The sequence below is a fragment of the Haemaphysalis longicornis genome, unplaced genomic scaffold (genome assembly GCF_048455015.1).
Source record: "Haemaphysalis longicornis isolate Haplotype H1 unplaced genomic scaffold, Haemaphysalis longicornis Haplotype H1 scaffold_1, whole genome shotgun sequence".
NCBI lineage: Eukaryota > Metazoa > Arthropoda > Arachnida > Ixodida > Ixodidae > Haemaphysalis > Haemaphysalis longicornis.
Window position 1 is genome coordinate 318,697,532 of NW_027526203.1, and position 21,521 is coordinate 318,719,052.

General features: G+C 45.6%; 2 protein-coding genes across 5 annotated transcripts in view; one reads left to right on the forward strand and one right to left on the reverse strand.

Annotated features, from left to right (window-relative positions):
* Positions 1 to 5,219, forward strand: LOC144151312 (40S small subunit processome assembly factor 1-like). The gene is made up of 6 exons (XM_077682318.1): positions 1 to 220; positions 289 to 545; positions 4,372 to 4,548; positions 4,612 to 4,698; positions 4,961 to 5,010; positions 5,090 to 5,219. Exons 1-6 carry the CDS (start codon positions 178 to 180, stop codon positions 5,175 to 5,177), a joined length of 702 nt encoding a protein of 233 aa, XP_077538444.1. The 5' UTR covers positions 1 to 177; the 3' UTR covers positions 5,178 to 5,219.
* LOC144151251 (WD repeat-containing protein 46) overlaps positions 5,186 to 21,521 on the reverse strand; it is a 27,696-nt gene continuing 11,360 nt past the window's right edge. For all 4 annotated transcript variants that reach the window (XM_077682306.1, XM_077682309.1, XM_077682310.1 and 1 more), the window contains exons 7-13: positions 18,950 to 19,049; positions 14,134 to 14,287; positions 10,779 to 10,926; positions 8,277 to 8,371; positions 8,121 to 8,216; positions 7,914 to 8,012; positions 5,186 to 5,338 (exon numbers count right to left, since the gene is read on the reverse strand). In XM_077682306.1, coding sequence (XP_077538432.1) covers positions 5,240 to 5,338; positions 7,914 to 8,012; positions 8,121 to 8,216; positions 8,277 to 8,371; positions 10,779 to 10,926; positions 14,134 to 14,287; positions 18,950 to 19,049 — 791 coding nt within the window. In that variant the 3' untranslated portion in view covers positions 5,186 to 5,239. The remainder of the gene's footprint in view (positions 5,339 to 7,913; positions 8,013 to 8,120; positions 8,217 to 8,276; positions 8,372 to 10,778; positions 10,927 to 14,133; positions 14,288 to 18,949; positions 19,050 to 21,521) is intronic.

A 21,521-nucleotide genomic window follows, 5' to 3' on the forward strand; every position in this document is an offset into this window, starting at 1 on the left:
AGCGGAAAATGAGTTCTTGCAAGCAACATGCGCAATAGCGGCGCTGACGATGGCGCTGATGCTGCTGATGCTTTGCTTGGTTTTTTGTTTCGTCCACGCTTCAAATTTCTGCCAGCACGTGCGTTTTCTAGCTTGTTATGCGGCTAAGCTACTTCTAACAGTTTGCCATATCCTGCCATGGGGCTTTCCAGCAAGATATTGAAGAGGTTAAACGCTTACGGTAAGGCGCGCAATGTTCGAATTTTATGCATCAGCTGGAATGGTGTGATTTTTTTTTTTTCGTTCTAGGTGACAGTTTCCTGGACAACAGCGAAGCAGCCGCCAAAACAGATGCATCGAAGCTCAGAACAAGAAAACGAAATTTGTGCGGTCAAGACAACATTAAGACGTGCACCACCGTTCTGTCAAAGCTAAGCGAGCTAGAACGCATGCGTCTGGAGTTGGGGCTCGACGACCCTTGCGAGGAACCAGCCTGCGAAGAGCCGCTACCAGCGCGTCGAGAATCAGTGCCGGTTGTAGTTTACCAAAACCCTTCAAAAAGAAAGGTTTGGCGCCCGCCACTACTTGGCAGTTATAGTACTTCTAGTAGTTTTTTTTTTTTTTTTTCGTGCACCAGCAATACCTGACTTGCCCCATGGCCGCATCCCCGCCGACGAATTGAGCATGCTCTCTCGTATCAATACCACCTTAGTTCGCTCGGCAACGCGCGCAGAACCGCGTTGCCGAGTAGCTACGCGGTTCTGCGCGCTTCGTCGCCGCTCTTCCGGGCGTCGGCGACAGTAGCAGCATATCACCCTTGTCACCTACAAATACGTCAGGCACAAATGAATCTACTGTCGCCTTGTTTAGACCTTTTACTGGCACAGTGAGATGAGAGGTTGGCTTCATTTTGCATCGTGGGCAACGAATGCGGCTTCGTTTCGAATACATACGTCGCAGCTAGAAAAATATGTTTCGGCGATGTGATTACCTTATCCTGGATTACCAATCCCGAGTAATGTGATCACTTATGCCTTTTATTAGAATATAAACCATGCAAAAATGATAAGTATCTTCCAAGCCTGTGCGTCGTTAAATATGTGCCCACACACGCCTTATAGCAAGAACCAAGGCAAGTTAATGAAACCACGGAAAAATAAATGCTGTACAAGTGCGGAAGAAACATAATAGCTCTAACGGAAATGAAAAAAAAAAAAAAACCAGTGCAGCTTCTAACATGCTAAAGACGTTTGTCGAACCTTAAGCCAGGTAGGGCTCACCAGACCAACTAGACGCGAAATGTACTGCTATTTCGCGAGACATAGGTGGGGGGTAGGGGAGGGGGACGCTGTGTACAAATGCGGAGCGGAATCAATCAATGAACGTTTTAGTAATCACACACACAAATGTTGCGTTCACTTTCTTTTTGTTTTTCGACTTTGACGAACAGCTGATCGTTCGGCGGGCGCATTTTTGGAAGTATACAGGGTAGTCAGTTCACAAGCGATGAAAGGTGTCGTTGAAAGAGTGTGGTATGTGATAAGGCCCTCTGATTTCAGTTTCTGCTTTATTATGCAGGCTCCCTATGCCATATGACAATATTTTGAAGAAGCGTACGCGTTTAGTCGCGGACGCCGATTATATTCTAAGCCCGTCTGCGCGCTGCTCGCAGAGGATATATGTAGCAGATGAATGTTTGCGGGCGCTCAGCTCACGACAAGACCACTCTGTCGTTTTGAATATTCCCGAAATTAACACACACTAGCTTGGAAATGGCGGTGATCAATATCTGAGATAATATTGGCAAACGTAACTGGCGTGCGGTCAGGTATGAGTGCTCTGCTGATTATGTAAGCGCACAAAACTGATTTACAACGTAGTGTATAGCCGTAGGCACCGGTAGTTACGGAGACACTGCTAGTAAATTCAGGGCAGTGTAACTACAATCAGCTCCATGCATACGCCGGTTCTGCGACGCTGGCCTGTGACACAGACCTGGCGCTTATACAGATCAAATATACCGCACTAAGATCGCGTTAGAAACGTTTACACTTGTAAACACACCCCGTTTGCGAACAGAGTGACTGCTCCACACAAACTTGCATTTCAAACGTCCGCAAACGGTAAATCTCAGTCGTGAACGTGCCGCAAAAGCAGCGGCGAGACAGTGCGGAGCGGGACGGAGACTCCCGCGGCGGCTTTTGAAACGGGCCGCTAGGGGGATTTCAGTGGCGCCCCTACAGGCCGCGCTCGAGGCGTATAATCATTGGACATTACCTGATGGAGGCGAAAAGCAAAAACGCCCGTGTGTACGAGATTTCGGCGCACGATAAAGATCCCCAGGTGGTCAAAATTAATCCGGAGCCCTCCACTACGGCGCGCCTCATCGCCTGCGTTGCGTCGGCGCGTTAAACCCCACAATCAAATCAATCAATTGGACATTACCGCGGAGAGGCGTACGCCATGACGCGTCCTTCTCGTTCCGAGCAAATGTTGCCACGATTACGGCGAACGCTGGAGTCTTTCTCGCTCCGAGCAAGTGTTCTTACGATTATTATTTTTTGGCCAATCTCCCTAAGTGGGGATGCTTGGCTTGACAAACGTGCTGCGGGGGACGATGGGGGATTGTCGCCAGGCACGCACACACGAGCGCTCGCTCGGCATTTTCTTGTTTTTTTTTAACTGCCGGGCGGTCGCCACAATCTTGGCCAATCTCCCTAAGTGGGTATGCTTGGCTGGACAAACATGCGCAGGGGACGCTGGGCCCTCGTCGCGAGACACACACGAGCACTCAGCATTTTCTTGGTTTTGTTAACTGCCGAGCGGTCGCCGCGAGGCCCGCATTCACGTGTGCGCGCTTGGCAATTTCTTGGTAATTTTAACTGCGAACACGAAAAATTACGATTTGCTAAACAGCTTCGCTGTTACAAGTTTCCAGAATCACGTGGAAGCACGTGACATTGCAAAGGATTAGCCAAGAAGCTAGAAAGGTTTGTTTACCTATACTAGAAGCGGCCTTTCACTACAGAATCAGCATCGGCTGAAAGGTGGCATGGTGTCGGCGTTCAGTTCGAGATGATGTGAGGCCCATAACAGCATTGTAAATGGCATCATGGGGGAAAAGCTGAGCCCAAAAATGCGGGTTCGATTCCCGGCCGCGGAGGCCGCTTTTTTGATGGAGGCGAAACGTGAAAACGCCCGTGTGTTCGAGATTTCGGTGCACGTTAAAAGTGGTCAAAATTAATCCTGCGCCCTCCTCTACGGCACGCCTCATCGCCTGTGTAGTGCTGGTGCATTAAACCTCATAATCAATCAGTCAAGGAGGAGCACACCCCAAGGAATGCTTGAACAATTGAAAGCCTGACCTACGATTAGGGTTACCCAAAAGTAAATCTTGTACAGCCCGGCATCAAGCATCAACTGAATGCAAACAAGCGGCATTTATGTCAAGCCCGAGTAAAGCCAGTGACAAACACGAGAGCACCTGAGGTGATGTCACACAGGCATCGTTTGCAGCACTAGTGGTCGTGCTCGCTATCCAAAACCGTACAGAACTATTTTTTGATTGGCTTTGTCTTCACAAGAAAGCTGGAAGTCAGCCAGAAAATGTTTTTGGGTACCATTTTGTCGTGGTGGCTGTCAGGCATCCCATTCTGTTCAGGTGTGATGCATGGTTTTACTTTGCATTTGTCCACTCTTCACCCTAGGGCCGTGAGAACAGGGAGTCGTGCTCTGTTTTTTGGCAACCCCCGGCTACACGTCTGCAATAGTTTTTGATGTAAACAACATAATTGTAAAAATAACTAGAAACCATTATTGTAAACAAATTGTAGTGCAATTTCTAAATTGCCTTGACCTCTCTTGCCTCTGCAGATTCAGTAAAAAAAAAAACTTGCTTTTGAAGCTCATCCTGTGATCTTAAGTAGCATGGCTGCCGACACGAGCCCCTTTTGTTTTGTGCCTTTACTTTTTACAAGACCCGTGTAAAGTTGCATGCGGGCACAGTAGCTTGTTTTTTTTTTTTTTTTTTTGTCAGAATGGTTCCCTGTCGATTCATGTGCATGTGCAAGGAAGAGGTTGCACGATCCTCGACTGTCGGCCTGGCGTTTTAGAAAGCGTACAGTAGGATGTCATGATCCTAGACATGACAAAACAGCAGTGAGAGGAGGGCATTTCTTGTATCTTGTCTCGCAAAATACTATTTTTCCCTCATATAATCGCGCACAATTTTTACCAATCTTTGCCTGCAGTCTGCACCTTGCCCAGAAATCCTGCAACAGTTTGAAATCTTGCTGGTGTATGCATGGACAAGTGCATGGACAAGTGATACTGCAAATCACCCCCACCTTATCTTTCTTGGACTAGAGTCGTGCGATTTTTTTTTTTTTTCAGTTACGGAAGCACCATCGTGAAGAACAAGAGGATGAAAGCGGTGTGCAGCAGCAGAATGGGAATGAAATTTCCTTCAAGAAAGCCAGATATGACATTCTAAAGTTTGGAATAAAGGGACTGGACAAACCCGAGCAAGAGGAAGCAAAGATAGCACTTGCAGTACAGCTCGGAGCTAAGGTGAGCAGATCTGTTGCAATAGAATAAATAGTGTGTATCAGTGTAGCATTGTTCTCTCTCCAGCCACCCAAGAACAAGTACGTGAATTACAAGGAGTTCATTCACCAGAAAAAAGAGCAGAAAGTGAAGGAGAGGGAAGAAAAAATTGCGGTGGGTAAAATCAACTTTTCTCTTTTATTGCACTTGGAGCTGTGGGGAGGAGGGGGGAATGTGGCCATAGCTTTTCCTGCTTTATTTTTCTTCATTTGGCGAGACATAACGAGCCTAAATCCTTTAAGCCGGATTGGGGGGGGAGGGGGATGCTTACCACTTATTTGATCACAGCAGGAGGGAGGAATTGGGAAGACACAATAATATTCACACATTCCTTTGCCACTTGTGGAGCATGGCTACATCGCAGCTTCTTTTGCAGAATGCCAGGATGGGTGTGAAAGCAAAAAGACAGGGGAACGTCAGGCAAGGGTAATGTGGCATACTAGAAGTTTCTCCTGCATTACATCGTTACAGTGTTAAGCTGATTATGTGTTGGTCTTTTCTGCAGGAAAGCACGGCATGCTCAGAGGCATACGGGAGTACACTATGTGAGCAAAGAGTTGATATCGCAAGTGCAACGAAAAAAGGCAAAGTAGCCACTGCATCTGCAATACAAATAAAGCAAGTTTTTATTTGTACAGCTCCCACAAGGCTAGACTTATTTTGGCCTAAATCTGTCCAGCACAGTCCTCGGCCTTCTCTCCTCGGGCTCTTTTGCTCCGACCTTTTTCTCCTGCTGGAGCCGCTTCACGTGTTCCTGCGCACAAGCACACCCAACTCAGCAGACAGTACATCAACACTTCCCCACCACGTAATTTAATGGTCACAGTAGAGAAGTTCCTCGGCAGCTTACGATGCAGCCGACTAGAGGCAGAGCGCACCAACACACATCGCAGTGACTGCTTTTTTTTTTTTTACCCGATGTTTCCCCAGCACCAGGTTATGTTCCAAGTCTTTGATAAAAGTAATTTTGTGGCTAAATCTTGCCACAAAATTTTTGCAAGCAGTTGCAAAAATGGAAAAATATACCTAATGTAAACGCAGTACACAGGCATTTCTCGTAGCTGATGCTTTGAGTGCTGGCATGTATAAGCATGCGCACTGCCCAACATCCTCTTCTTGGCGTCTTATTGTGATCAATAGTGGATGGTGGTTTACCATACTTTTTAGTGCATAAGTAGTGCCATTTTACTGAAATTTTTTTGTGGTGCGACTTCTATACGAAATTACAAGTGGCAGCGGTGCAACTTATATACCAAGTTCCCTTGTCTACCTTACAACAACGGGAACTGGCCACACTGGAAGGAGGTAATGTGCACCATTTTACTCAGGCACAATTCTTGAGCAAAAATAAACAGTGAACAAATGGGTTTCTCCCTCCTCCAGTCATTTCATCACATTAGGTGGCCACCACTAACTAACTCTGAAGACAATTGACGGCTTTGCCAGAAATAATCACATCCTATGGTAATGAGAATAAACCTGCTGGTTGAGTGGGAGAAGGTTTTTAAAGGGAATTTGTTCATTCCTTTAATCAAATTCTTTTAAGAAAAGTGTAAAACTGGCTTTTAATTGTGCAAAATTGTGGCAGATTCACCAAGAAGGTGTTGCGCTGAAGATGTGAACTAACCTCCTAGATTGATTTCCCCTACAAATGAAGGTTAAATGGTCGGTGCTACTTGTACGAGTTGTAGACAAGAAAATATGGTAATTCATCATGGCACTTCCCACCCGGCACTGCCAGTAACAAGCCATCAGATTCTCAAAGAAATGAGTTTTCTCTCTCTCTCTCTTTTTTTGTGATGTCCCCACTGGTGAAGTGTCGTAATTATCCATGCACTGCAAAATACGTAGCAGACATTTCAAAGTTGACAAAATTTGCTAAGTTGTGCAAATGATACCACAACAATGGAGTATTTTAATACTTGAATCTGTGCAAAAAATTTTGTTCATAATTTCTGCTTGCATTCAAGGCTTCTTTGTGCAACTTCGGCGTGATGTGAAAAAGCCAACACAAAAATGCGTCGCGCAGAGAAGGCACAAAAACGCATGTGTCTAGTGGCAGAGTCGACTCTTATCTAGTTTTTTATACATAAAACCAAATACAGTTGAACCCCTTTACAAGAGATTCGCACCGAAGCAGCTTCGTTTCTTATATGAGAGGAACCATGTTTTCATTAATGATCAACCCCTAGTTCAATGTGCGCATCGTATTACTAAAACAAGCTCAAAAGAACACTACAGCGTGTTGCAAAAGGTTTATTCAAATTAATGTTTTGCCCCCTGAATTTATGAAATAATTCTGCATCTTTGTTTGCTTCATGACTGTATTTACGCTGTTTTTTTACAACAGCTTCTACAAAGCTTTCTCTTCTTCCACTGTTTGCGGAAGACGAATCGGAGATGTCGAGTTCACAAGCCTGTTGAATAGCCAGAGCACACAGTTTCTTCCACTGTGTGCTGTGGCTATTCATCAGGCTTGCAGGACTCAACATTTACGGTGCTTCTTGATTGAGAGCTAAACGATTGGGAGAAGCCCACTGCGCACTCCTGGTATCCTTGGCTTCCGCAGAAGCACACATGCGCGGTCGCGCTTGTATGCATGGCGGTCAGCTCCACTTCTGTACGTTGCATTTTCATTGGCAGGGCTTCTCGTCATCATTTCATAGCTGACTGAACCGCTGTGTGTTGGCTGAAGTTATAATAAATAGCTACTGTGGGTGTTTGTCGTCCCCTTTGATTCCACAACAGGTGCAACTGCAGTTGGCGACTGGTGGCACCACATATAAAGTTAAAATGTCTCTTACAGGTGAGATTGTTGACCAAAATTCAAGGATAACTTGTCCTTTATAACCGGCTATCTTCTATATCTGATGTCTGTTACAGAAGAGGTCAATTTAATGGGAAAGATAGGGCGGCCATCCATGCGGGTGAATAGTGTCTCTTATAACGGGGTTCAACTGTACTTGAATGACAAAAATGTGCTGTGAACCATCTAACTGAAGAGGGAACACGATTCACGAAGATTAGCAAAACTTTAGCAGTTTTTGTCTGACTTGAAGCATCTTTTCAGAATATCCCTGAAAATGCCCCAATTTTTACTGTGCCTCAGCTTTCCCTGCTGTTTTCCGGTTTTCTTAGTCGCTAAACAGCGTAATGTTTGGGGGACCTAACCAATGCTATGCTCGAGCAGTGCTTCATCATGGGCTAAACAGGCCTCACCAGCCATTCAACGATTCATTGGGTTATAAAAATTGACAGACCTACGCATGACTCTCTCTTTTTTGCGGTTATGACTTTGACGAGGCATGTACATCAAAAGGGCATACTACCTTGAGGTTCTGGTCCTTGAAGGCCTGCTTGACCTTGGCAGCCTTGGCGTGCTTCCTTCCAGTCTTGGGAGTATAATCAATCTTCCTGGGCTTCACCCACTGCAAGCACAGTACAACAAGTAAGATATGATTGGTGACCTCTTCTAAAAATGTCCTCTTACGTGGCAAAAGCCACCAAACAGAAATGAGGAGTGTGTCTCAACATACCGGTGTCTTGTTGGCTTCCTCCACGTTGGCCTGCATCCTTTCAACGTTCACTTTGCCAAGTCGCTTGGGGTCAAGGCAGATGAGCTCTGGCTGAATCTGAAAATTCAAGATGAATTAGCTACCTGCACTGCAAAATAAAACTGCCCCGGCACGCACCTTCTCCAGCAGAGCCTTCACTTCCATTTCTCTCCGCTGCTGCTTTGTCATGTATGGATTGCTCTCCAGGGCATCAAAGTTTGGCTCTCCAGAACCTGAAAACAGAGCCACACTTGTGACCACAACACGGACAAGTAACAATTTCCTGCTTGCTGTGCCAGAAACCTTGAGTACAAGCTCATCCCTGAACTCTTTCCGTTACCACGCCTATTCAAAATCGTCCAATTTGAACGATACCTCTTGGAAGCCCCTTTTCATAGCGTTCCAGGTGTTTCTGGAACAAGTAAAGCTATTTGGGGTTAGCTCAGAAAATGCCCTTTTATTAAAATCGGTTTTGTTTTTATTCCTGCAACAAAAACGTGATTTTTGACAAGCATTTGCATCACCTGGGTGTAGGAAAGGGGCATGGTCATCGCACGTCGCTGCTACCAAAGAAAAAGACATGCTGCTCGTAATTACTCTGCATCAGCATATGTTTTTTGTTACCAGGTCTAGAATGGTGATTCAGAAGATTTTTAATCATCAGGTTTGCACTCTGACAGTAATAATCACTAAAATCGGCTGAAAATATCAAGCAGTGCCGGTTTGCAAAGCTATTTTGTGATTTTAGGCAGTTTTATTGCTTGTGCGCACGTTGGCTTAGGTCGTGTTGTACTTCTTACCACAGAACCATTCGCAAACAGTTTACAACAGTTTCAGTTTCGTTTCTGCATTGCGAAATTCATATTTGGCGCTACTATGCAGTTACCCAACTTCAAGCCTATCTGCCACGGCACCTTCAGCTCCCGCTACTGATCCTCAAAAAAAGCACGCAGCTCGTGATTTCATCCCACCTTACCCCGATTTCTGCAAAAAGAGCTTCCGATGCAAGTTAATAGATAACACCCAGTCGTCAGATATCACTTCTGACAAGAAGAGTGCTTCAAACCGGCCTTGCACACCACCAGCTGCTCGCTGGCCAGTTTTGTTTCCATATGAGGGTATCTCCAGAGGTCTAGTGTTGCTCCTTAGTAGAACTCTTAGTAGAACTGTCTATTCAGATGGAGTCTCCAACAGGTTTGGTATTGTTTCTTTTCGAAAATGCTAGGTGGTGCTGCAATGCAGGGGGCTCGTAGTGCTGAACTTTTTCATCGCGCAACAGCCACTCGGTGAAAGCTTGCAGGACACGATTCTAGCGCATCGTACCTCATTCCTGCAAGCATGGCTACAATAGCGAGTCGGAAGATGATAATAAACTGAAAGTTTATGTTTTGAGAGATAACTGGCAGTGAACGGTGACAAGCATCAACCACCGAGTTTCGTTTTTAACTCCATGCAGATCTTTCCACATTGCGTGCTTGTCCCAAAGACTGTGCTGGCTGTAAATGCAAAGTCAGTCATTGATAAGATGTTTTTTTTTTGTCATGTGCCGACAAATTAGTGCCTCTGATAATGTCACACTTCCAAATTTCTCCAGGAAACCACCCAAAATTGCGAATATTGAAATGCCGGTTGGGCTTCACCGCAAGGCTTGGGAACCATGCGTACTAACATTTCTTTTTTATATCTGACAAACTGTTCCGCGCAGCTCAACATTTTTTCTGGGATGTGTTTCTGAAAGTTTCCCTACCAAATGCAAATTCGAAATTTTTTTTACTATCGGTGGTTTGTTATAGCCAACAACTTTTTTTATCATTTTCTATGACAACTCGACAAAAATTTGGATTTTGATGTTTTTTCGCAACTATGTTGTATGAAAACATTTTAAAAACTGGTGTTGTTGGAAAGGGCGTCAAATCATCTCCATTTTATGTTGCTGAAATTAGTGCCTAACCAATATGTTAGCAGAAAAAAACATGTTTTCCTAGACCGCTAAAAACCAGTCAATTTCCCGCAGTAACGAAAGAGTTAAGCTACCTTGCAGTAGTAGATAAAAGTCTGCACTACGAAGGCATGCAGCAGCAAATTAATTTTCTAGATACAGCATAGGCACCAAGAAGGAGAAGTCGTGGTCAAAGGTATCGAGCTAACTGATCAATCTAGATCTAAATGCCGTGAGGTGCCACACGGAGTGCATGTTGCCTTTAGAGTGGATCTTTGCAAGATGCGTTATCTAGACCTACACAAAACTTTATCATGCACTTGACGCCCACATTTCATTTCGCACCTGTTGCATAACCTGTGGTAGCACAGAGCCAACACAACTTGTGCTGTGGTACTTTGTACCCAATTTTGCTGTTTCCAGTGCATTCTACAGAAGCGAACCAACAGGCACAAATTAAATGCAAATGGATGTGCACGCGTGTAGCATGGGTCCCCCAACAACACGAGCGCAACAGTATATGTTGTAACGATGCAGTCGGTCGGCACTCGCATGACCCATAAAATTTTGCAGCCACACGTGCTGTTCTCGAAATTGATAGCATCACACTGCATACAGACATTTCTTGACAGCTCCCTATTTCGTAGGGAACTACGAATTAGATGGCATCCTCAGAAAATTGCCAGGACTGGTAAACAGACCTGGCACAAGGATGCTTGTGAAGCCTCTTTGATGTCCAATGCCAAGCACGTCCTCGTAAGGGCAGAACTCCAGCGACGACACGGTGCTGGGGGCCTTGTGTCGCAGGTAAGGGGCACTGACTGCAGTGCGGCAGCAGTCCTTGTACACCTGGCACAGATCAGGTCACACTTTGCATTCCCCATCCCTTGCCACTGCAATACTACTGTTTGCAATTGGCCGCTTTAGTGAGTGGCCCAAATTGCAATGTTTAGCTTCTGATAAACAGCTGCGAGTTCCTCAAGGAATCCGGAACGGCACCAACCACAGTTTCCCTCCCTCCCTACAATCCCCACTCGTACTCGTACATCTGGGAACAATTGGCTGGACTTCATTCATTTATTGCCAAGCTAACATTACAGCAAAATTGAAGAATCGCAGCCGATTGCTTTTCTACCCAGCACAAAAAATCGACCAGTGAGTGTGAAGGCAAGCTAATACCCGTGCTACTCGTACACGAAAAATGGCATTAAGTGTTTAAGGCCCTGAGATACCGAATGACAGTATTTGAGCGGGCCGTGCTACACGCGAAAACACAAAGGCATTAAATGTGTTAGGCATGATGGTGATAATGATGAAAGGGAGAAACGCACTCCTATTTTAGAATTTTTTAATGTAGAGAAAACGTCTTACAAGGGTTACAAATGTTTTTTGTGAAAGAAAGCGTTATGAGAAAAAGTGTTTTCTAAAAAATGGTGTGAGCCGTTTCTAAAAGCAGCTTCAGCAGCTGCCGTCGTCTGCCAGCGGTAGCCAAATCCGAAAAATTCAAAACAATGCGTAACACGATGTTTTGCCTTTTGCCGCTGTTTTAATGAACTTTGTCTTGAGAACTTCACCACCAAGAGTGCACAAAAAATCGTCCTATTTCGAAGTTCAGCTACATTTCCGGTCCAACACTCTGGTGCTGAGAGTATCGTTGGTTTCATTTGGTGCTCATCGTGCTCAAGAGTAGGCAGATTTAAGTCGTTCGTGACGGCGAATGAGTTGTGTGGAACTCCTTAAGCCAAAAATGACATTAGAGCGAATGGCATTAGCCTTTTGCATGTGGGGGCGAATTAATGGCATTAAAACTTAAGGCATTAAGCACTTTATGTTATTTTTCGTGTTTGGTGGCACGGGTATTAGGCTCTGTAACCTACTACAGGGTGATGCCAGTACACTACACTAACCATAATTTTTACTTCAGTGACGAGCAGTATATGCTGGTAACAAGCAAGAATAACAATAATAATAAAAAAAATCGCCGAGGAAGAACGAAAAGTACGCCCACTTTGCTGCCATTAGGTACGGCAGTAAGAATAGGTATTGCACATTGACAGCCAAGTTGGACAGGTGTGTTGGGCCTCATGCCTGCAGGCTGCTTCCATACCCTTGCCGAGGTAAGAGATGTGTTTGTAAGGCTTTAGTTCCGGGATAGTTCTTTTTTTTTTTTTTTTTAACAAAATTTTCAAGCACAATGTGCAATAGCATGTTCGAAAAGCACATATACTGTACACTGCGTAGCACAATTGAATAGGACAAATGATTGTTGTCAGATGCTGTTTACTGTGCTCCTCACAATTTTAAATCACGTTCAAAAATAAGGAACTCAAAAAAGGAAAATCTGGGCCATCTCCATCAACGTAAAACCTGAGGAGGGGCAAAGCATGCAGTGTGTAAGTGTATTCAAAGACTGTAAGCCTCTCTCTTGCCACACGGCGTGCGCTGATTGGGCACTGGAGATGCGCTGGTGGGAGGAGAAATAGCGCTTGCTGAGGCGGTGGCACCTGTTGCATTGAACCAGATTTAAACAATTACATGAGAGACAGACTGGCCGTAAGTTGTCTTCGTGTCACACGCTGCAGCATGAATTCTAGTGCGAGGCGTTGGAAAATGAGGGTCCCAGTGTTTTAGTACCGTGACTACATGAGGCGACAGGCGACGCCGACAGCCCAAGCCCCTAAGGTTCTTCGCCCCTAAAAATTGCTTGTAATTTCACAATAACCCCCGTATTCACAAACCTAACTTAAGTAGAACTTTTCCCTTCGGACACTTTTCGGCGCCTTAGTGCATTTCAAGAACCAAACTTATGCTCAAAGAGCACCTTTTTGCGAACTTATCGGACGGAAAAGTAAGTGCTACTTAAGTTAGCTTCCGACCTACCTTAAGTGCGCCTTTTCCCGACCAACACTGCAGACTACTACGATAGCTTGGCTGAGGTATTCGATTTCGAGCGTCGTACGCAAGAAATTGATAAAGCTGTAAACAATAAAGCGCTTTCCACGAGCAGCAATGATCTGCGCGCACGCCTGCCGCCCTGACGCGGCCATGCGCACACCGCACACCTCACACCAGCCCACCGGCACCATGGCGCTGCCTCCGCTCGTAGAACGACGCCGCCAGGTGCAGCTACACTTTGCTGCTGCTTGCCCGAATGGAACTAATCGCGCAAACCAAGTTAGGCATGCGAGAAAGGGGAGGATGCTGCGGTGAAAATTCATGCAATATATAATCACGCGCGGTAGTAGTGCAAGCGGCGATCAGTATTCTGCCGCGATGTTAAGCCTAAAGTTCCCTGCGGGTACCGGCTGCGGATAGAGCTGGCTGATCCGAGCGCTTCAAAGCTGGTGCCATGGAAGCGTTCTCCCCTATTGGCGCAAAAGTCCCGCCCACACGCCGTGTACGGATTGGCGCATCACGCGCTAGCCTCGTTCGCAGGAGCCTAGCGTGCCTCGAAAAGGGCACCTTTGATAAGTGCGCCTTAAGGAAGGTTTGTGAAGAGCAAAGCGGCCTTTTCTCATTCTGGTCCTTTTTCGACACTTACGAAAGGCTTCCTTATGGTATAAGTTAAGTATGCTTTCTGAATACGGGGGTAAGAACGTTAAGGCATACTTGTAAGGAAAGCCCAATACAACTGGAAGCATATGAACATGTTGCCTGTACAATTTATGCTGTTTCTGATCTTGCTATGCCTTTTGCTCCACCTAATGTGTCTGCACTTTTTACCTCCAACAATAAATACGATTCCAATGTGAAAGCACCAACTACGAACTGATAGTATACACAGATTTTTTTTTTAAGACAAACTGATGGGACGCACAGATTTTTTTTTTAAGGCAGTTCTCATGGTTGCATTAGTAAGCGCTTGTCAAGCTGCCAGCTAAAGCTTTCTCTCTCGACCCAGTATGCCTCACTGCTAGCATTACACCTGTTATTAGAATTTAAAATATGCTTATGGTATAAAGCCACTTGGCAATTGTGTCCTTTTTTTTCTTCTGAAGACAGCACACACCGCACCCTTCACACTTCCTTCCACAATTCTCTCCCAAAGCCACATACCTCCACAAAGCTGCCAAGTGACAAGGCAACCATCTCCTTTTGGCTGAAGCTGACATGCCCCGGAGCAGCCTGCAGTTTGTAGGCCTGCAAAGTCTTGTACGTCCTCAGGTCCCAGATCTTCAATGTCCTATCAGCAGCAGCTGTAGCGAGGTACCTGTCAAAACAGTGCAGGGAGGCCAACACCTTCACCACGGAGCAGCCGCACTCCTCCTGATACCACAGTTGTGCAAAAAGCCCAATCTGGTCCAAAACAAAAGAGTTTGAGGTATTGTTTGTGACCTTGGCTGCATAAAACAAGGCTTTCATCGGGCTTCAAGGGAGGTAGTGTAAGATTTAGCTTTGCAAGCGGGGGAAAAAAAGTGTACATGTGAGTATAGGAGGAGGGTTAGTGGTTGTGCTGAAACTACACGAAGATCAGAAAGATGAGGAGCAGAGAAGGCACAGTAAGTAAAGAAACTGCCAGCATGAGTGTAAGAAAGTGCAGGTAGGTAAATGGGAGGATGAGAGAATTGGGGGAGAAAAGGACACTCGTGCTCTTTTCCGTTGCACCATACTCAGCAACACTCTCATGCACACAAGCACAGTAATATTTGTATTCTTTGTTTTGGGTAAAATTGCATGAGACACATCTGCTGCTTTGACCATGATGCTTCCTTGCTGTATGCAACCAACAAGTTCGCTATAAAAAGCTGAAAGGATAGTGATCCAAGTGTAAAATCATACTCTCAGGCATAAAACGGCTTCAGCAGAACCTGGCTCCAGTTTTGTTGAGCACGTGTACAGAGACGCAAGTAGTGCAGACATTCAAAATACAACCTGTGCAACGTCAATAGCAGGATTTAGCTCATGCCTCGCCGGTTGCGAGGGAACTATACCACAGCACACTTCCACAGCTCAAGTTATGTTACGGCTGTAGGGCTTTGTGGGCAAATGTGGCCTTTCATGGCTGGGATTGCATGGGAATCCACAGCGACAATCGGAGATAGGGGCAACAGCATCGCTGGACGTGGCTGTGGATTTTCCTTTTTGTAAGTGGCAATGTTCTGACATATTATGCTGCACTATGAGGACCTGAAATGTATGAAGGAATAGGCACAGAGTTTTCACCTCCAATGACGAAAGCAAGAAAGCAGAAAAGCAAAAAAAAAAAAAAAATGATAAGGCGACTGTCGCCACTGGCACCATTGTTTCCTGGGCCAGGCACCAAGTGCAAGCCTAAGGATATTTGCCAGAGGTGTTGTCCAAGGTGACAGACATGTAAACATTGCAGACAAATTTTTCTGCACTCACTGTGAATGATTGTCTGTGTTCAATTACTGCTTGTGTTCAGTAAAGGCAATGAAATACATAAGGCATGTTGATTGATTGATTGTGAGGTTTAACGCGCCGACACAACGCAGGCGATGAGGCGTGCCGTAGTGGAGGGCTGCGGATTACTTTTGACCACCTGGGGATCTTTAATGTGCGCCGAAATCTCGTGTTAATTAATTTTGGCAGTCCCCGTTTATGCTCAGTCGTGCTTTCCTCTCGAGCTCGGCTGAAACAAAAGTAGGGGGGAAGGGGAGGGGGGTAGGAAAAGAAGCAACCTGAAACGCATGCCATGAAGCCGAAATGCATAGAGTGCCACTGAGGTGTCATTGGTTGTTCTCTTTGAACATTGTGAACATTATGCAGGGAGTAAAAAACTGCGATCTGGTTAAGAAGAATGATCTGTCCATATTGACCATCTTTACAATTTTAAAGACAAAGAAAAGGTCCCAAGCTCCAAGATCAATGCCGACCCGTCGACCAGGACGTGCAACAGCCCCGATGACAATTCCTAGGACACCTATACATATACACCTTTGTATTTTCTTCGTCCCGGGAGCTTCTATTTTATCAGTAAGCTGCGGTAGAGGCCCTACAATTGGCGCAGTCCACAGGAAGTTGTAACTGCGCATGCACAACACAGCCCAGAACATGATCTGATATTATTAAAGATTAACGGATGAAAAGGTTTATATTATAAGCTATTTTTCTGCTTGTTTAACTTCTTTTTGGGGTGGAGGTTCCATTCCAGCGAGTGAGCGGCAAACTTCGCTTCATGGCTGCAGCCAACGGCCTGTTATCGCCGCGTGCCGTCCAGGCGACGTCCGTGGCCGCATCAGTGCGCTTGCAGTATGGGTGCCGCATTGCAGAAAATGCTTATTACACTTATAACGAACTTCGGTTATAACAAACAAATTCAGCGTGATGGTCGAGTTCGTTATAAGCGGGCTCGACTGTACACAAGATTTATTTTCTTTGCTAAAAAGGTCCAGTAGCAGAAAATTAAGCTATCATGGTTTGTAGATTCTAGCTGTCATGAAAAAAGCCCTTAGCTGCATAGAAAACAGTGAATGCAACGTTAATAGATGTTGCTACATTCCCCCTTCCCCTTACCCCTCTCAATCCAGGGCAATAAGAGCAGTGCACCATGTGCGCAGGAATGTGGGCACTGAGCAGGAGCTTCCAACTGAAGTTCTAACAGCGGCGCTGTTTGATTGATTGTAGGATTTAACGCGCCGACGCAACGCAGGCGATGAGGCGCGCCGTAGTGGAGGGCTCCGGATTAATTTTGACCACCTGGGGATCTTTAACGTGCACCGAAATCTCGAACACACGGGCATTTTTGCTTTTCGCCTCTTACAGAAAAGCGGCCGCCACGGCCAGGAATCGAACCTGCGTCCTCGTGCTCAGCAGCACAACGCCTTAGCCACTGAGCCACCGCGGCGGGTGATTTCTATAGGTAATAACCACTGCTACGTGGAAAGAACACAGCATTGTTCTTAACCGTAAATTTTTTGTAATCTTTTTGACCAGAAGGCCCCACTACTCGCGCCTTTGCTCTGTACTTAGCTTATCTGGTCGCAGGTAAATAACAGGTCTTCGTAGCTTTAATTGGTCTTTAGTTTTAATACGAAGTTCCAGATAATGAAGAGTAATACAACCTTACCGAGATTTTATAACTAGTCATTTTTCTTAACCCTGGACCCTGAAACAATGGGAGGGAGCTTGAAGCCTGCTTGAACTACTTAATGGTAAAGTAGGAGACTAGACCTGGGGTGGGGACGGCTTTGAATCATGAGCCATTTCAACTCACTTGGTACTGCGAATAAGCTGTGACCTGGAATGTGCTCAGACTTAAACCTTTAAGCCTTTAAGCCTAGTTACAGTGCCGCGGTGGGTAACAGCGGCACTGTTTCAGCTTAAGCCTGGTCTGGTGGCATTAGCAAAAAGGAGAAGAAGGGAAAAAAATCCATAAATAAAAGGGAACACCTCTGCCCAACACGACCTTCGCGTAGGTGTAGCCAAGCCTTGCATAGTTCGTGGCTCCGCACCGAGCACATCGTTTCGACTCCCGCAAAACATTGGTCGGCCGAAGAAGTATGTAACTTCTGAGGAAGAAGAAGCACAGCGTGAACACCGTCCTGTCGCTGCTCGAGAACATATGAGACGGCTACGATCCAACCTCGAGTATCGTGCCGAAGTGAAGCCGCCATGCCTAAATGGCAGCGAAGAGCGGAATATCCCAAATACCGCGCTCGTGATGTGGAGTACAAGCGGAATCACCGGAAGAAAACTTAGCCAAGCCTAGCCAAACATAGCAAAACTTAGCGAAACCGGAAGAAGCTAGGCCGATCCCCACCTCCACTGTTTCTCAAGCCTTGCACCACTTGTGCAAGCTGCACCAATTTTCTCTTTCTTTGTTGTCTTCAATCTAGGGGGATGAGACTTGCAGAGCTAAGGCTTTCAGATGATAAGGTGCTGGGGTGTACAGTTAAGAAGCCCAAAAAGGTCAACTCTGGTGCCCTAGAGAATTGCCAAAAGGCCTGTGATGCTGTGCGTATGCATGCCTTGAAAGCTTCAGTCTGCCAGAAGCAAGCAAAGGCCTGCGCCATCGACAAAAACACAGGACACATTGCCAGAAAGTTGGTTGGAGCCTTGGCAGCACTTTTGCACCAATGCCAACAGGTGGTGCGGCCAACTCAACAGGGTCAAGGCAATCAAGCAACTGCCTTTTTTTAGCCACTTCCTACCGAACATATTGTTCCAGGGCTAGCTAAGAGTTGGTGTAAGTGCCTTTTGTTTTTATTTTAAACAACTCACACCTGTACTGCGATCACATCGCATGAAAACTGAGCACACCAATTACACAATATGTGAGCGAAACTCAAGCGTGAATGACCCTGTGATTTCGGCCAAGCAATTTTTTTCCCCAGTGAGATACGTACAGAATTCCTTTTGCATGATTTGAGCAAGTTGGTTCGAATGTACCTTACAAAAATAAACAGCGCTAATCCGGAATTTGCAGTTTTTTAGGGTCTCACTTTTGAACCACATAAGTACTGTGTCCAAATTTGCTGTCAATCAAACATAGCAGTTCTTGTGATTCCTATGTGAAATGTGAGCACAAGGAAGTCAGCAACTTCAGTACAAAATTTTCTTATCAAACTACTATCTTGCAAAGCCTTCTGTTTACTGCAAAATTCTGATAAACTGAAACGAAAGTCCTGCAACTGCTGGGAGAGATTTAATTGTGGGCCTGCCGTGCTACATCCAAGTCCGAAGTTCTGAAAACTGTGAGCTATTGCAGTGGGCCGACAAAACATGGCAGCTGCAATTTCACGCGTTAGTAGTGCTCCACCTGCCTGAAACCTGCGAGTGTCAACCAGCATGTTCACACGACGCAGTGCATTACCGTCTACTGTCTGAAAGCATGTCCACCATGGTGCACATGATGGCCAATGTAATGCAAGTTATTGCCCCCAATAATTTTGAACCAGCTCACACTTACAAGCCACGCTGATCCACGGCGAAGTCGCGTATTGGTGCCTTAGCACACAACATGCTCACAACAGGCTCCCTCAGATTTGGGGTCCACATCTTAACAACACCTGGAAAGAAACGAGAGACAGTTCAAGTTGGGATGCCAAACAACAGCCCCAACAAGGCACTTGGTGATACAAAAAAAAAAAAAAAAAAAATATGCAGAACTGTGAAGTGACTGAGGCATGTCAAGATTAGCTGGGACCAAAAAAAAAAAAAAAAAAAAGAACAGCGTTAATAACAGAGACAAAGTGAATAAACACACAATACTGTCAGCTAAGGTATTTCTTGCGATGACAACTATGTACTTAAAGGGACACTGAACTGAATTAGTCAAACATCTGTTGGTCCGTATCCCATAGAAATAAGCATAATTTTCATCGATTACGTAGGCCCTATAGCAATATTTAGTTTATAAAGGCAGAAAAAAAACACCACGTGCAGTCAGCAGCGGCCACAACAACTACAGCAGTGACGTAAAACTGATTGATTGATTTGATTGATTGTAGGGTTTAACGCGCCGACGCAACACAGGCAATGAGGCGCGCCGTAGTGGAGGGCTCCGGATTAATTTTGACCACCTGGGGATCTTTAACGTGCGCCGAAATCTCGTACACACGGGCGTTTTTGCTTTTCGCCTCCATCAGAAAAGCGGCCGCCGCGGCCGGGAATCGAACCCGCGACCTCGTGCTCAGCAGCGCAACGCCTTAGCCACTGAGCCACCGCGGCGGGTAGTGACGTAAAACTGTGCAAACTTCTGGCGTGATGTGATTGGACGATGTCCAAGTTTTTAAAGTTCACGTATATGCACTTGCGGCTGTGTCAATGCGATTTATTTTTTCCCCAATAACTCAGCAATCAGCATACCGTACTACTGCCATGTTGTCGGCTGCAGAATGGGTCAGATAAGCCTGCCAGCACCGCTTAGGGTGGACAAGTACCGTTCGCTGCCAAATAACGAGCACTGCCAAATAACGAGCACTGCCAAATAACGAGCAGTGGCTGAATGCCCTCCGCATCACTGGAGCCACTCAACTGCGAGGCGTTTCGCCTGCATCTTCAGAGCTTGCCTGGCTTGTCTGTCATAAGAGGCATGTTTACACCAGGCTGACAGTTGGCTGATTCAGCACTATGTCTGTGAGCTATCAGCAGCGAATACTTTTTGCGCAGCAGTGTTTCTGCATGCAGCCTGCCGAGTCGCTCATGAGCAATGAAGGTTGCGGTGCAAAATCGTGAATGCGGAATAGAGAACGTTGCCTAATTTTTAAAAAATCAACTGCGAAAAAAAAAAATGGGAAGAAAAGTTACACGCCCGGGATACGAACCTGCATAATGCGAAGCACCCGCCCCATTGCACTAAACGACTGAACCACAACACAAAGGCTGAGTGACGGCCACGGAAATAAGAGGTAGTATATATGCTAGAGGCAACCACTTCATGTTGAACTTTGTTGCTTATTTATTTGATTATAGCATTTCAAGCTGCTTAGCTGGGCGTTTATGGAATAACGTTTCTTCCTTCTAGCACCCACAAATAGCTGATCACCAGTGACTGCAAATGTGTGGTCGCCCGGCAGACCACCAGTTCACCCTGTGAGAAAGTGCTTCTCATACCTGGGTTTTATGCTTTACGATAAAAGCTTTGGCTGATTTTAGTTCCTCATTCACAATTCACAAGATTGTAAGCTAGGAACCCACATGGGTTCCAAAACATTAAACATTTTATTTTTAGCTTTACACTTCAAAAGCATCCGAGTACGTGGTGCCGTCACTGAGTGGCTCTTGTATCAGCCTCACGAAGACTTTCAAGACCGCCATACGAGACAGCAGAAAAGTTAGACATTTGCATGGTGAAAAATATCTTCATATCAAATATTACATTCTTTCAAAGTACTCTATCTCACACTCCACACAGCAAACTCGTCTTCCTAAACCGGTCCTGGAAGGATTCTGGCTGCAGTGAACCACTGACTGCTTTCAATAGCTTATAACGGGCACTTGAGGCAGAACAAATTGTTCCCCAAAGAGAACCAAAACATGGTCCATTTCAATCGCAGTAAGAAAGTGCAAAGTCTGCCACTAAAAGTGCTCCTTAGAACAGAAATTTAGTGTCAGTACACCCTGAAGTGAAGCAAGAGCACAGCTACCCTCACTTTGTCTTAAAGGGGCCCTGAGATGGATTTCAAAGTGGTCTCGTTTGTTTCATAAATCCACTCTCTAGTCCTTGTAGAGGCAAGTGCCATTGTAAGCATACTTGCTCACGCAAACAACGACACGGTAGGATTATTTGGTGACTCAGCAACTTGCGATGATGCAGTAGTCCGAGGTGAAGCAATCATTTCATGGTTACACACCTCAATTTTCCTCTAGGTCCACGATTTTTGGCAGTGATGCTCCAGCCCAGATTTTTTTGCAGCGTCATCTTTACCATGGTTAGTTCAGAAAGTGGGATGATGAGCTACCTTCTCGGTACTTACGGACCTTGAGCAGGACGCGTTACCCAATAGCTGATCACCGTTACTGTGCTTACGCTAACGTAT

What these genes read in the sequence shown, in the direction of transcription:
- LOC144151312 (XM_077682318.1), top strand. Translation starts at nt 178, where the DNA reads ATGGGGCTTTCCAGCAAGATATTGAAGAGGTTAAACGCTTACG. An exon ending in AGAGGGAAGAAAAAATTGCG is followed by an intron (nt 4,699 to 4,960) that starts GTGGGTAAAATC and finishes CTTCTTTTGCAG; the next exon opens with AATGCCAGGATGGGTGTGAA. An exon ending in CAGGGGAACGTCAGGCAAGG is followed by an intron (nt 5,011 to 5,089) that starts GTAATGTGGCAT and finishes TCTTTTCTGCAG; the next exon opens with GAAAGCACGGCATGCTCAGA.